This window comes from Gavialis gangeticus, unplaced genomic scaffold (assembly GCF_001723915.1).
Source record: "Gavialis gangeticus isolate Ggan-Ray unplaced genomic scaffold, GavGan_comp1, whole genome shotgun sequence".
NCBI lineage: Eukaryota > Metazoa > Chordata > Crocodylia > Gavialidae > Gavialis > Gavialis gangeticus.
Window position 1 is genome coordinate 136,688,859 of NW_017729024.1, and position 14,372 is coordinate 136,703,230.

The 14,372-nt window shown below is 46.5% G+C and overlaps 1 protein-coding gene across 3 annotated transcripts in view; it reads right to left on the bottom strand.

Moving 5' to 3' along the window:
* Positions 1–1,067: 1,067 nt before the first annotated feature.
* RGS7BP (regulator of G-protein signaling 7 binding protein) overlaps positions 1,068–14,372 on the bottom strand; it is a 119,901-nt gene continuing 106,596 nt past the window's right edge. For all 3 annotated transcript variants that reach the window (XM_019517800.1, XM_019517798.1, XM_019517799.1), the window contains 2 exons: positions 12,724–12,794; positions 1,068–2,075 (listed from right to left, as the gene is read on the bottom strand). In XM_019517800.1, coding sequence (XP_019373345.1) covers positions 1,984–2,075; positions 12,724–12,794 — 163 coding nt within the window. In that variant the 3' untranslated portion in view covers positions 1,068–1,983. The remainder of the gene's footprint in view (positions 2,076–12,723; positions 12,795–14,372) is intronic.

The window sequence follows — 14,372 nt, forward strand, 5'->3', positions numbered from 1 at the left end:
CCAGGGCTGCACTGCCATGAGGATATGACCCTTTGCAACCCCCTCCCCTCATCCACCCCTGGCATGCCATCATCTTACACGTCAAATTTGCATGTGTTTTTGGCATTCTGCCCCAAAATTTGCCCAGCCCTGATGTATAGGGTGCCACACTACCCTGCCTTCTGCCAACTGTATAACAGCTTTTGTAACCGGTGACTTTTTTTTCTTAACTGTTCCATTATAAGGCTCAGTTTAGCACTTACTTTAGTCATACAAAGTTCAGTTTTTGCATGAACACTGATGTTAAATGTTGTACTGCAGGGTTTGGGAATCATTGCCTTTCAATGGCAGAATCAAAGATGTCCAGCCCTGCAAACCTCATACTAGCTGTGACGGGGTTCTTTCCTTTTCACACTTCATTACCATTAATATAAAGTCACTCTTGCTCACTGGTTACTTTGTGTGTGTGTGTGTGTGTGTGTGTGTATGTGTTCATGCATATTTTGCACTCCTGCTGTCATCAGCTTGTTTCTTGCTCTGGATGTCAGGTTTGCATTTTGAGGACTCAGAATGAATTTTTCTTGTTGCCAGATTGGCCTAAGGATGTGAGTTTTGATATATCCTTTTCAGCAGCCAGGGTCCTAGTTGGTAGATTTCACTGTAAAATTCATTTGACAAAATGTGATGGGTGCACAGTACAGTTCAGTGGGATTTTGGGTCTTGCACCCCATAAAGAAGAACGTAAATGAGGTAAGGGCTCCTAATGTTTGGTATAATGAGAAAACAAACCGCTCTTACCCAGTAGTAAACTGTCTAAAAAGAGGGTTAGTACCAGAAACTGTGCTGGGACAATTGTTACTAGGTAATTTTCAGGTGCTGAGGACTACCTTGTGTCTTGTCTGTCAGTCAGCAGTGCCAGTACAACACCCTCCCGATATCCACATTTTATAATATACAACATGGCTACTAATTGTTCATCGCTTCATTGCACTTTCTAATAATCTTCTGAAAATGGCGCAAATGCTAAGACTGTTTGTTTAAATTTCTCATTACACTTTCTAGTGCAATAATAAACAGAAATGAGATCATTTTAATTTTAACTAAAAAATTTTATTAACAATGTAAAATGTCTAATATATTACAGTCTGAGCTAATTCTAGCATGCCCTATAAGAGTGAACATTTAGTTGATGTGCAGACATGCTTCAACTGCTAATGGAAACAAAATATGGTAATCTGCTTTACATTTGAGGGTAATAGTATATTCTATTACACCATCTTTTTAACTGAATTACTCCTTTCTTCCAAAAGTTGAAATAGACACCACTGGCTTAAAAGTAATATCATTACTTCTATGCATTGTACAGTATGTAGATACAATGATTACTCTGTATTTACAAGTTCTGAATATTTCTCATACATGGTTTTGTGTATTATAAATTAAGATATATTTGACTTTGTAGTTCTTGGATAAATTGAGAGAGTGGAAGACTAAATATGAATGAGAGCACAAAAAGCAATAGGAGAGCTTGTGCATGTTCTATTATATATTGTTTTAATATTTTAGAACGTTAACACTTTGCTGTTTTAAATAGCTTTCTAAGTGTAAAGATTGTTAGAATATGATCAAATAGTTTAATGTGATACTAATAAGTTATAGTCCTAGACTTGTACTGTAAACAAAACTTTGTGGCTGCACAGTAAAAAAAAAAAAGTAACCATAATTCTTGTTTTGTCACTGTATGATTTAAAGCATGCATGTAAATGTCATTTAAAAAAATCATTTAAAAACATCTGAAATATGGTATATCTGTTCCCCATTTGGTTCTTGTCTGCAACACCACATTGTAAAACTTTCTGTGAAAAGGGGAATGGGACAAAGTAACAGAGCACTGTAGAAAACATACTTGATAATCAAGAGCAGTCAAGATTTATTCTTTCAAAGGTCAAATAATATTGGCTTAATCAAAGTTATCTTTTTCTTGGCATTTCTGTGTTGAATCTTTTAGCTTGAAACAAGGCAGCATAGTCCAAAGAATCTTCGCTTCCGTCTTCTCACTAATGGGTAAGGAGTCAGGTTTAGGAGGCTGCTATCATCTGCAATGAAACGTACATACTTTAATATAATTCTTTTAAATTGAAAAGAATCTCTTTTCTTCCAATATTTGAGTAGCATCTAGGACACCCAGTAATGGATCCCATTGTATAAGGCAATGTACGAACAAAGAGCAAAGAAACATTTTCCCCACTGAACTGACAATCTTAACACTGCTAAATTCAATCCTTTGTGTAAAATGCATGTCCCTACACTATGAAATACATAGCTCTGTCTTGCATTTATTTTATTCCAGCTATTTCATTTAATTTTCTTTTATATAATTGCAGGCTTAGAATGCTAATTATGAAGCCATGACTATAGCTTCATGACCATTTGTCCATGCTGCATACAGTATTTCAGAACATCCAGGGCATGTCTATGAGACACTTACTGCACAGTAGACTAATTAGCTCTGCAGTAAACATCCATGTACACGCACAGAACTATTAGGTTGGAAGAGACTAATAGATGCAGCAGGATAGTACTTGTAAATACAAGTACTATACTACTGCAGCGTTATTTACTGCTCAGCAATGCACATGTAGATGCTGACCCAACAGTAAACTGCTCCTGGTCAGCCCAGGCAGCAGGGGGCAACACTCTTGCCTGCTGCCTAGCCACCTGACTCAACAGCTGCAGGAATCTCGTGATTCAGCCAGCTCCTCTGCCGCTTGATGCAGCCACCAGTTATTAATTACCTGGCTTGATTTCCCCACCCCCTCCCCTGGCTCGTGCCCCCTGCCAGCCTAGGGCTGCCCCCAGACCACACTACCACTGCCAACCAGAGCCTGGGGCTGACACCCATGATCCCTGCCAACCCAGGGCTGGCACACAGGCAGCAGCGGCTGGAGCCTGAATGAGGTAGGGCACCGAAGTGTGCCAGCTCCTTTAAGGGCAGGAACCAGCTGGCTAGAAAGCCTGAGGAGCTAGATAGAGCTCCACAGCTCCACGTTGCTGTGGCAGCAGATTAATGGGGGAATTAGCATACACCTGCACCCGGTCAGATGACTGGAAGAAGTCAGGGCCCTGGGTACATATAAGCCCCAGGACTGAGGTCAGCAGGGGTTAGTTCTCTGGCAAGCTGCCAGGGAAAGTGCACCCGTCTGGCCTCATGGAGGCACTCTTTTTCTGCTTTGGAGTGTGCAACCAGTGCCGGCCGCAGGGTGTGTTCCAGCGGCCTTGATGTTGGGTCATGTTCACCCCGAAGGAGGCCCTGATACTCGCCTGCTACAACTTGGTCTTTTCCTTCAGTGTTGGGGCCCCTTCTCGTTGCTCCGTGTGGGCTGGGAGCTGCCCTTAGTGAGCATTCTTGGGGCTCCACCTCCCCTGCACTGCAGACTTGCGCCAACCCTCAGGACGGCCAGCTGTTGGACCACTGGCTCACCCTTCTGATGTCTTTGCCTGCCTCCTCTTCTCCTCGCTCATCACCCACCTCTTGCAGTGCGAGCCGCCCACAGGACCCGTCCTGGTCAAACTGATCTTCCCTCACTATGCTGTCACCTGCCATGCCATCCTGGCTCCACCTGGCCTGTGGAGGCTGCCCTTGGCCCCATCTCCCTGATTTGTGGCCCTGAGAAACTCAGAACAATTTAAGAAGAAAGAAAGAAAAAAAAAAAAGGAACAGTTGGGGTACGGGGCTTCAGCCCGCCCCATTCACAAGTCCGGCTTCTGTGCCTCCTAGGTCCCTCGATGCCGTCCTCTTTAGTCTGGCCAAGCTGCTGGGCTGGCGTGGTGCCTCTTTCAATAAATCCTGGACCCCTCTGTCAGGTCCCTGCCAGTATACTTCCCAAGTTGCCAACACCACCTGTGTGCAGCCCGGGGAGCAGCCTTGCCTTCTGTCTCCGGTGGTGATGCTGCCCATTTCTCCATTTCCCTGCCACCAGCTTTTAAATCAGCCAGGCAGTGATTCTTAATGACGGCATCAGCTGGAGCCATTCCCAGCCAGCAATAAAAACAGCTGATGAACCATGTGGGTGTTTTGTCTTGGTAGGGCTTGTCCACCTCCATTTTTCCTACAAAAGGAAGCCCTGCCTTCAGGGCTTTTCTCTTTCTTCCCTAAGTAGGTCAATCCTGCCTTGAGTTCTGTCACAGGAGGGTGCTCCGAGGCATCCACCTGTCTCTCCCTGGGACACAACCCCCCCTCAAAATGCCTTGGGGAGATTCGAGTCTTTGGCCCAGACTCCTACCTCGTATCCCTCACTGCTTTGATGCCTGTTTTACTGTATCTGGTGGTCTGTCTTCAGTCTTGTATCTGGATGAGAAATCTGCCATGGTGTTATTTTTTCTGGGCGATGTAGTATTTGGAATTTGAAAGGCTGCAGGGCCAGGGCCCACCTGGTTATTTGGGTGTTATCAGTTTTGGCCCTGCTAAACCACTGCAGGGGTATGTGATCTGTTATAAGCCTGAACTCCCTCCCCATCAGATAGTAACGGAAGTGTTCCATGGCCCATCAGATTGCTAAACATTCCCGCTCTATTGTAGCATACCGTATCTCTGCAGGGAGCAGCTTATGACTTGCATATGCCATGGGTCTTTCAATTCCAGCATCTTCTTGAGTCAGAATGGCCCTGTAACAGGGACCCCTAGCCCTGTTACTAGAAGGCATGTCAGCCCCTTTAAGACCAGAACTTTCTGGGCACAGCATGCTAGTAAGGTGGGGGTTAAAATCTGAGCCTGGCCAGCTAGTCAAGTGACTGGAAGGGGGCAAGCTGGAACTATAAAAACCCTGGGCTGCGCGGCAGTAGGGGCCAGCAGCCAAAGGGGAAGGAGTGCGTATAAGAGCTCCACAGAGAGGCTTGATGAGCGGTCCAACGGCTGCGGGAGGGGAACTACTGAGGACTCTCAGAGAAGCAGTGGCAGCTCAGGAGAAGGACCATAGCAGACGGTGGGGAGCAGAAGCACAAACCCCTGAGAAAATGTAAGCTGGCATGCTGCCTTCTTTAATTATATTTTTGGTGGTGTTTATAGCCCATGGACATACTATTTATAATTTTTGATATATTAACGACCGGTGGTTTGGGTGAGGCTATTGGGGAAGGAGGAGGCCTCATTTGGGGGGCCCACTACAGCTTGGGGACCCCGGCACTAGAGAGGGAACAGTATTTGGGGTGCACAGGCCCCAGTGCCATAGAGGGAGCAGTATTCGGGGTGCACAGGCCCTGGAACCAGAGGGTGCAGTCATAAAAGGCCAAAGTGGCTTGGTGCACCTGGGGTGCAGCTGTGTGTTTTGGACAGGAATGGTGGAGGTAAGGGCTGCTGCCTGGCTTTAAACTTGCAGCCCCCTGGCTGTGGGGCTGGTGGACAGGCCTCTGGGACAGAGAGTCTGGGCTCCAGATTATGGGGAAAAAAGGAGGGCCATGAGCCCCAAGACCAAGAAGCTAGAGCCTGGGAGTCAAACCTTATCTGGTGGGTTTAGACGGGTAGGCCTAGCTAGAGAAAGACGGGGTCAAGGCCTGGGGTGGCAGAGAACCCCAACATACAAAATAAAATAGGCAATCTCCCGCTTACAAGAACATCTGTATAATATTTCTATCAAGACGTGGCAGGGGAGTAGAAAGCAGGACAAGACAAATGTAAAGGGGACTTCACGGGTGCCCCTTGTAAGTCACGGATAACAGGCAAAAGATGGCGCTGGGGAGAGTGACCTGTTACAGGCCCCTATGGCTGTCCTTGAAGTGTTCATCTGTAAGATAAAAGGTTTGTGAAAATCGTGTGTGTGTATTACAATATCTTCACATAACACTTTCTTTAGGAGCTCAAAATTAAGCCTCATTTCTGCGATCCATTTTATGGCCCCATCCTTCACCCTTTCAGGGCTTCTGTGAGCAGTGCCACCAGTTCTGAGGAACAGGGCAGGAACCACCACTAATAACTGGTCAACGCAAGGAAGGACCGTAGTTGTCTGTTGTTTTGGGGCATCATAAAGTTGTGAATGGTTTCTACTTTATCTGCCAATGGCCTGATGGTACCTCATTCTACTAGGAAGCTCAGGTACTTCGTCTTTCTCTGGGCTAGCACGCACTCCCATGGGTTCGTTGTCATCCCTGCTTGTCGTAGTTCCAAGAGTACAGCTCATAGTGCTCTCCTGTGTTGGGCCCATGTCTGGGTGAATACAATTATATTGTCAATATAGGCTGCAGCATAGCTGGTGTGTGACGCCAGGATCTGATTCATTAAGCGTTGAAACATTGCTGCCGCCCCATGGAGTCCGAAAGGCATCCAGATGAACTCATAGAGGACCCATGGGGTCCCAAAGGCTGTTTTTGCTCTGTCCCTTTTGGCTAAGGGTATCTGCCAGTACCCCTTAGCTAAACTGAGCATCATGATATAGTGCATGTTCCCTATATACTCTACCAGCTCAGCTATGTGAGGCATCGGGAAGGTGTCGAAGACTGCAATTTTGTTTAGGCGATGGCAGTCCACAATCAGAGGGATCCATCTGGTTTTGGGACAGGGACCAGGGGTCTCTGCCATGGGCTCCTCGATGGTCATATCACTCCCTGCTCTAACATTTTCTTAATCTCCTCGCAGATCTCCCCAAGGAGGTGGTGGGGCATGGGCCACCACCTCTCCTGCACTATTGCTCCTGGTGGGGTGTTTATTGTGTGGCATGCTCCCCAGGCCATCCTGGTTCTTCACGAAAGATATCTCTAAAGTTATGCACCATCGTTTTCATTTCAGCCTTCTGAAGGGCTGACAGTTCCTCACTTATCTGGACTTAGTCTTCTGGTCAGGCCTTTGGCTTGTCTCTTGCTAATCCCTGTGGTCCTAGGTCTTCCGTTTCGCCCTCTGTAAATGTGGTCCACCCTTCAGGCTTGCACCATTCTCGCAGGAGGTATATGTGGTAGATCTGCGTTTCCTGTTGATACCCTGGCCTGTGGACCTCATAATCCACTGGGCCAACCCTATAGATCACCTCAAAGGGGCCTTGCCATTGTGTTAGGAGCTTACTCATGGATGTTGCTAGGAGTACCAGAACCCTCTGACCAGGCCTGAACTCGCTTTCCTTTGTGTGCGTATGATACTGGGCCTTCTCACACCATTGTGCTTCCTGGAGGGTATCTCTGGCTAAGTTCTGCGCCATCTGTACGCATTGTTGGAATTCCCACTGGTAGGTGTCTGGGGTCCTTGCGCTACCCACTTCCTGCTCCCAGCCTTCCTGTAGTACCTGCTGCAGACCTCGGGGCTGGTGGCCTAAGATGAGCTCGAACGGTGAGTACTTTGACTCCTGTGAGGTGTCTTGGATAGCAAACAATATTAAAGGAAGCAGTAAGTCCCCCTTCCAGGGATCACCCTGTATGCACCATCACAACATCTTCTTTATAGTACCGCTGAGGTGCTCCATGAGACTGTTGGTCTGTGGATGGTACACGGATGTCTTTTAAGTGTTTTATCTGCAGCGCATGGCATATGACCTGTAATACCCCCAACATAAAATTCCACCCTTGGTTGGTCAAGATCTCCTTGGGTATTCCCACCCATGCAATCCATTTTATCAACTCCTCAGAGATTTGTGGTGCTGTCACCACCCGGAGTGGGATTGCCTCTGGGTAATGAGCAGTATAATCAACAAACACCAATATATACTGGTGCCCTGCACTTTTCCAGGGTAGGGGCCCCATCACATCCATTGCTATCTATGAGAATGGTACACTGATAATGGGTAAGGGCTGGAGCGGGGCTCGAGCTGGGTGTTCCTCCCGCATCCTCTGGCATTGTGGGCACACCGCACACTGGCAGGCAATATCTTCCCCAAGTCCCTTCCAAAAAAAACAGTGGGCCACCCTGGCTATAGTTTTGTCCTAACCCAGGTGCCCTCCAGTGGGGTTCACGTGGGCCAACCACCATACTAGCTGACAGAACTGCGTGGGCACTACCAACTGGGCTTCCTCCTGCCCCACCTGGCGGCCTCTCTGGACCCAGTAAAGCAGCTGGTCCCTTATCTCATACTGCAAGGCTCTGGCAGTGGTCTCCAGCTGGTCACTCCTTGTTTTGAGGACTTGAGCCTGGATTGTTCAGAGTTCCTCATTTTCTTCTTATGCTTCTCTAAACTGCAGGCCACTGACCACATCACACAGGTCCACTTCCTCTGTGTCTTCGGCTGACTCCCCACTGTCTTCAAACTCCCCGAGCCACCCATTGTGATCTCTGAGCTGTCGATGTCTGGTCTCACCATCCTCACCCTTTCTAGGACATCATAAATCAGGGTCCAATCACACCCCAGCAACATATTACACACCAGGTGTGGGGCCACTCCAACTAACAGATCCCCTTGATGTTCCATGACTCAAAGTTGGATCCACCAGTGTTTGACCCTTTCCATCTCACCATGGAAGCAGGCCATCCTCACTGGCGTTGCTCTGCTACCTGTTTGGAGTGGGATAAGATCAGCCTGCACTAATGACTGAGCATACCCCGAGTCCAGCGTGGCCTTGATGGGGTGGTGCTCCATCCACACTCTCCTGATGGGATGGCTCCATATGGCGCTGTCTCCCTCCATCGGCTCGCTGATGTCCATTTCCTTTCATCTGTCTGCCCTTTTGGGGAACTGTTGGGCCTCCAGTGTTCTGTGGGGCTGCTTGGGCGCTCTTGTGAAAAGTGCTCTGTTCTCCCACACCGGAAGCAGACCATCTCCCTTGGTCTGCTCCTGATAGGGTTTAGCCTCTTCTCAGCCTTGCATGGATGAGTGCTCCCTGGGCTCAGCACCGGTTTCTCCCAGGTGTACACCATCTTGGATGCCGTGGAAGCTTCTGCTAATCTTAAGGCCTCTTCACATTTGGCCGGCGAGTGCTGGCGGGCCCATTGTTGGGTGTGTTCATCTAAGTCATTCTGGAATTGTTCCAGGAGTACTTGGTCAGCCAGTGCATCTTGGTTGTAGGTGGCTGGGCTCACCCACTTATTCAGAACTCGAAGCAATTGCATCAGGATCTGGGGCTGTTTCTCCTCAGGGGCCTTCTTAGCCCGGAACTGCTTCCGGTAGCACTCTGGGTTGATCTTGAGCCTATATAAAATGGAGGCCTTAACCCGTTCATAATTCCTAGCTTTGTCTTGGGCTAGGGCCTGGTATGCTGCCTGTGCTTTACCTATGATGAGTGCCCCCAGATGGCTGGCCCAATACCCTTTATCCAATCCAGTCATAAGAGCGTGTCGCTTGAATGCTTCGATGTATGCTTCTGAGTCATTGTCCCGGGTCATTTTGGGCATCTTGAAAGCAGATAGACTGTGGCACGGCCAATCTTATTGCCAGTCTGTTGCTTTGTGTCTATTATTTGGGTAAGAGCCTGCAGGTTCTGGCTGAGGACATCAGGAGGGGCCATTGCTGCTGGCTGCATAGTGACATTGTTGACTTTTGGCAGGGCCCTTTGAAGGTTCCCAGCCAATGCACAACTTTGCACCTGTCTGGCCTTGTGGAGGCACACTCTTGCTGCTTTGGAGCGTGCACCTGGCGCCGGATGCAGGGTGTGTTCCAGCAGCTTTGATGTTGGGTCATGTTCACCCCAAAGGAGGCCCCAATACTCGCCTGCCATGATTTGGTTTTTTTCTTCAGTGTTGGGGCTCCTTGTCGCTCCTTGTAGACCAGGCACTACCCTCAGTGGGCGTTCTTGGGGCTCCACCTCCCCTACACCCCAGATATGCGCCAACCCTCAGGACGGCCAGCTGTTGGACTGTCGGCTCGCCCTTCTGATGTCTTCGCCTGCCTCTTTCTCCTCGCTCATCACCTGGCCTCTTTCAGTGCGAGCTGCCCACGGGACCTCGGACCAACCTGGTCAAAATGCCGGGTCTTCCCTTGTTATACTGTCACCTGCTGTGCCATCCCGGCTCCTTCTGGCCTATGGAGGCTGCCCTTGGCCCCTTCTCCCTGCTTCAGGGCCCTGAGAAACGCAAAACAATTTAAGAAGAAAGAAAGAAAAAGGAACAGTTGCGGCACGGGGCTTCAGCTCGCCCCCCTCACGGGTCTGGCATCTATGGCTCCAAGGTACCTCAACAGCATCCTCTTTAGTCCAGCCACCCCGCCAGACCAGCGTGTTGCCTTGTTCAATAAATCCTGGATGCCTCTGTCGGGTCCCTGCCAGTATACTTCCTGAACTGCTGACACTGCCCATGTGCAGCCCAGGGAGCAGCCTTCTGCCTCCAGTGGTGATGCTGCCCTTTCCTCCATTTCCCTGCCACCAGCTTTTAAATCAACTGGGTGGTGATTCTTAATGACATCATCAGTGGGCGCTGTTCCCATTGGCAATAAAAGTGGCTGATGGGCAGTTCATCTTGGCACGGCAGTGAAAGTTTTAGGGCACATTTATGCAATGCAATATGGATCTAATGCTGAAAGAGGTCCCTAGACACTACTAGGTGCATCTACATAAGATGCTATGGTGCAGTAGCATTGCAGGGCACTAACTGTGATGTAATTCTACTGTGCAGTAGCATCAGAAAAAAATGTGGCAACAGTACTAAGCAGTAATGCTGGGTTACTACACAGTCATTTAGTATTTGCATAAATGACAAATCTGCAGTCTGCTGCTCATGCAGACATGGTCACTGTAACATAAAATAAGAGCCTAGAGATGCATGACATACATGATGTCCTTTTAGTAATAGTTTACTTTAGTTAACTAATTTCAGGAGGTAGAGACTCTCTTGCTGTTACGTTAATTACAAATCACAGTATCACCCAAAACAATCTCAACTGAATTTCAAATTACTAATTAGAAAATCAACTAAATTGCCAGATTCCTGCTATAATTCTCTAAATGTGAAATTTCAGTTTTCTGATACTTAGTATATTTGGATAATTTATAATTATGTTTTTTACTTCATAAGGGCTAGTGTTTATATCTGTTAAAATCAGATAAAAATACATGAAATCTGTCTCATTGTTGGCCTCAGAGCTATGGGAAAAAAACCCAACTACAGTAGTAAATGCATGCTAAATATGAACAAAATTCCATCTGATCTTAGAAAAAAAATAATGCTTCATCTAGAAATCTGGTTTCAAGAGTGATCTTAGATTATCATCTCTCAAACTGACAAGTAATGGGGACTGAAACCACAAAGATATAAGCACCTAAGTTAAAAATACAGATACTTGCAATCCCTGCTTAGTTACTGCCTAACTCTGGAAACCTCCATATTTAACATCTAAATTCCATATTTCTTGAATTTCTGAGTCACTTAAAGGTGTTTTTTTTCTGAGTGCACCAAGTAGTGCTTCAGTATTGACAGTGTTAAACAATTCAGGCCTAAACTCTGTTGGGATTTACCATATCTATCACATTTGAGGGCTCTATCAGAAGCTCTGTCTTAGCACATCTCTGCACAAAATGTGATGGCAACCATTGCCTTCCTTTACAAGGTTGGAGGGAATGCTGGTAGTGCCCTTTCTGTATCACAGCTCAGTGGTTAGACTCTCAACCAGGATGTGGGTGACCTGGATCCAATTCCCTCTGTTTGAAGAAATTCCCATCTCTTCCTGAACTGTATATGGATCCTAGGACACCAGCTCAGGGCTGGGTCTTCCATTAAGGGAACCAGGTGCAACATTCAATATACTGGCATGCCTGTGCATCTGGATCTGGGAAGGGCAAGGTGTAAAGCTGCTGTTCAAGGTATTCTTGGTAGGTGTTTCAAATGGCCAGGGCTGCTTGGGTCTCGAAGGGGAGGGAGAGAAAGAGACTGGGTACGGTGGATTGCTTTTGAATTTGAGTGGGGAGGTATGCTTTGTACCTTAATTTGGTTCTACTTCTATAATTTTTTTGTGTGCAAGCCACTGAGTCCTTTTTTTTTGGAAAGTTGGCATATAAATCTAATAAATAAATACATAATAAATAACCTTAAGCTATCTTCTCCATCTCCTTCCAAATATTTTGCAACCCCCTTCCCTAAAGCTTTAGGAGTATTGTGTGTGTGTTGTACTCTGCTTTGAGGGCTGTACCACTAAACTGTTAGCTACTTGGGATGAAGTCCCAATATAACTTTTGTATGCTTCATCTTTTGTCAGTGTACATGGCATTATTCAGCATTATGGAAATACTAATATAATATGTGTTATGAGGAATAAACTTTTTCCATCATACTCTTAACCACAATGAAACCAAGTTTCCTTTTAATGCAAAAGAATACTTTGTTCCTATACATGTATGACAGTGCATCTGTGCAGGATCCAGCCATACTTTATTTTGATGGGAAAACAAATTATGGTCAAAGCTGCTAGCTTCAGGGCACATATACCTGAATAGGGCAGTTGCCTCACTAACCTTGAGCTACAATTGTTCCATTGATTATGCATGTGCTTGTGGAGTAGAAAATCTTACTATGCAGCTGGAGCCAGTAGGGTATATACCTTCACTTTTGTCATAGGGACTAGGCACAATTAGTTGGGTGTCTTGTCACATCCTCCCTCTCATACAGATCAATTTAGTAGAAGTATAAAAGCTCTAAATTTTCAAAGTACAGTAGTTTTAACTTAGTGTAAAATCACAGCCCTACTGAAGTTTGAGAAAGCTCCCACTGAATTCATTATAGCCATGAATTCCCCCAGAACATTTTTTTAGAACATCTGCAAGAAAACAGTTTTGATTCTCTGATTATACGCTAAGCTCAAACTCTTATATAACTTAATTTACATCACAGGTCAGAAAAACACCACTCACCTTGATTTTTCAATGGTAAAGGCATAGTCTCCCTGAGTTTACTTAAAAGGTTTTTCATTTCTCTTATATCTCTGTGGAAACAAAACATAAAACTGACAGATCAAACTTTTGGAGACTTTAAATATAAGCAACTTATTTTGTCTTTGTTGTGGTAGTACATTATGCTGACACACTAAATGATAATAGTCAAAAGTGAGGGTAAAGACCTTTGAATCTAATAGGCAAGTATTTGGTTCAAATGTAAGTGTTAGTCAAACTTTATTTTTGCTTCAGAAGGAATATACCCTTGCAAAGAAAACACCAAAGTAGGTTTAATAAAGGAGAAACTGTTGAGCTGATTTGATTGTAATTGGTAGTTTTCTGTTTCAAATTTAGCCTGGGATGATGTTATAATTACCATTTATGGCTCTTGAACGGTCTTTAGGAAACAAATTGGTGGGTTCAGGCCAACTCCTAGGGAGAAATGTACAATAAACACCACAACTGGCACTTGTCAGAACCAATGTAGGCTGTATCATCCTCTAGTAAGGTGTATAAGGCATGTTGCCTATATTTTGTCCTTGTACAGTGCCAGGCACATGATCTGTGCTTAAAAAAGTAACACGCATGTGCAATCTCTTCATATTGATTGAGTTTTACAGCAGTTCCAATTCAATGGAAGAGGAGAACATTTCAGCCAGCAGGACTGTCAGTTCAGCCACTCAGAAGTCAAAGGGGAGAAATTAAATACCCTTTGTTATAATAATAAGTTTTCCCTCTCCCAAAGCAGGTTACAGAAGGGAGGTGGTTGTTTCCAGAAAAGCTGAAGGTGAAAAATAAACTCAATTTTGGGCTTGGTGCTGCATGTTATGTGCAGACCAGCACTTCTGCACTAGGACTTCATGGTTCTTAGACTGAAAGAGGTAGCTGTTTCTTTTATTCAGGTTTCTTCAGCCATTCAGCAACTCAAAAGAACAGAATTTGGCTTTATCCAAAAAACACAGTAGCCTTTATGCTTGCCGTAGTAACTACTGCAAAGGCTTGAAAATGAATCTCTTGTGCTAAGGGAGTAGGCCTGGTGTCGTGGGAGACTCCATCCTAAGGGTGACTGAGGGGGCAATCTGCTGCCCCGACCCCTTAGCCCGGGAAGTCTGCTGCTTCCCAGGGGCCCGCATCTGGGACATTGCGGAGAAGATCCCTAAACTCCTCCAGCCCACAGATCGCTATCCCATGCTCCTCATCCATGTGGGCACCATTGACATGGCTTGGAGTGCTCCTAGCTGGGTCATGAGGCACTTCAGGGATTTGGGTGCGGGGCTAAAGGGTCTGGGGCACAGGTGGTGTTTTCTTTGATCCTCCCAGTCTCGGGCTATGGGCTGAGGCGGGAGAGGAGGATCCACATAGTCAACCAAAGACTGCGGTGCTGGTGTCATCAGGAAGGCTTTGGCTTCCATGACAACAGTCCACTCTTTGGAGAGAGAGGCAGCGAGCTGTTCGGAAGGGACGGCCACCACCTCTCTCTGTTGGGGAAGAGGCTCTTTTCAGCTAGACTGGCTGAACTGCTCCACTGGGCTTTAAACTAAGCCTGCCGGGGGATGGGGGAACTACTGCCGCTGCTAGTCCACTGAATGGCCCTTGCAAAGCCAGCAGGCCAAGGCACATAAGAGATC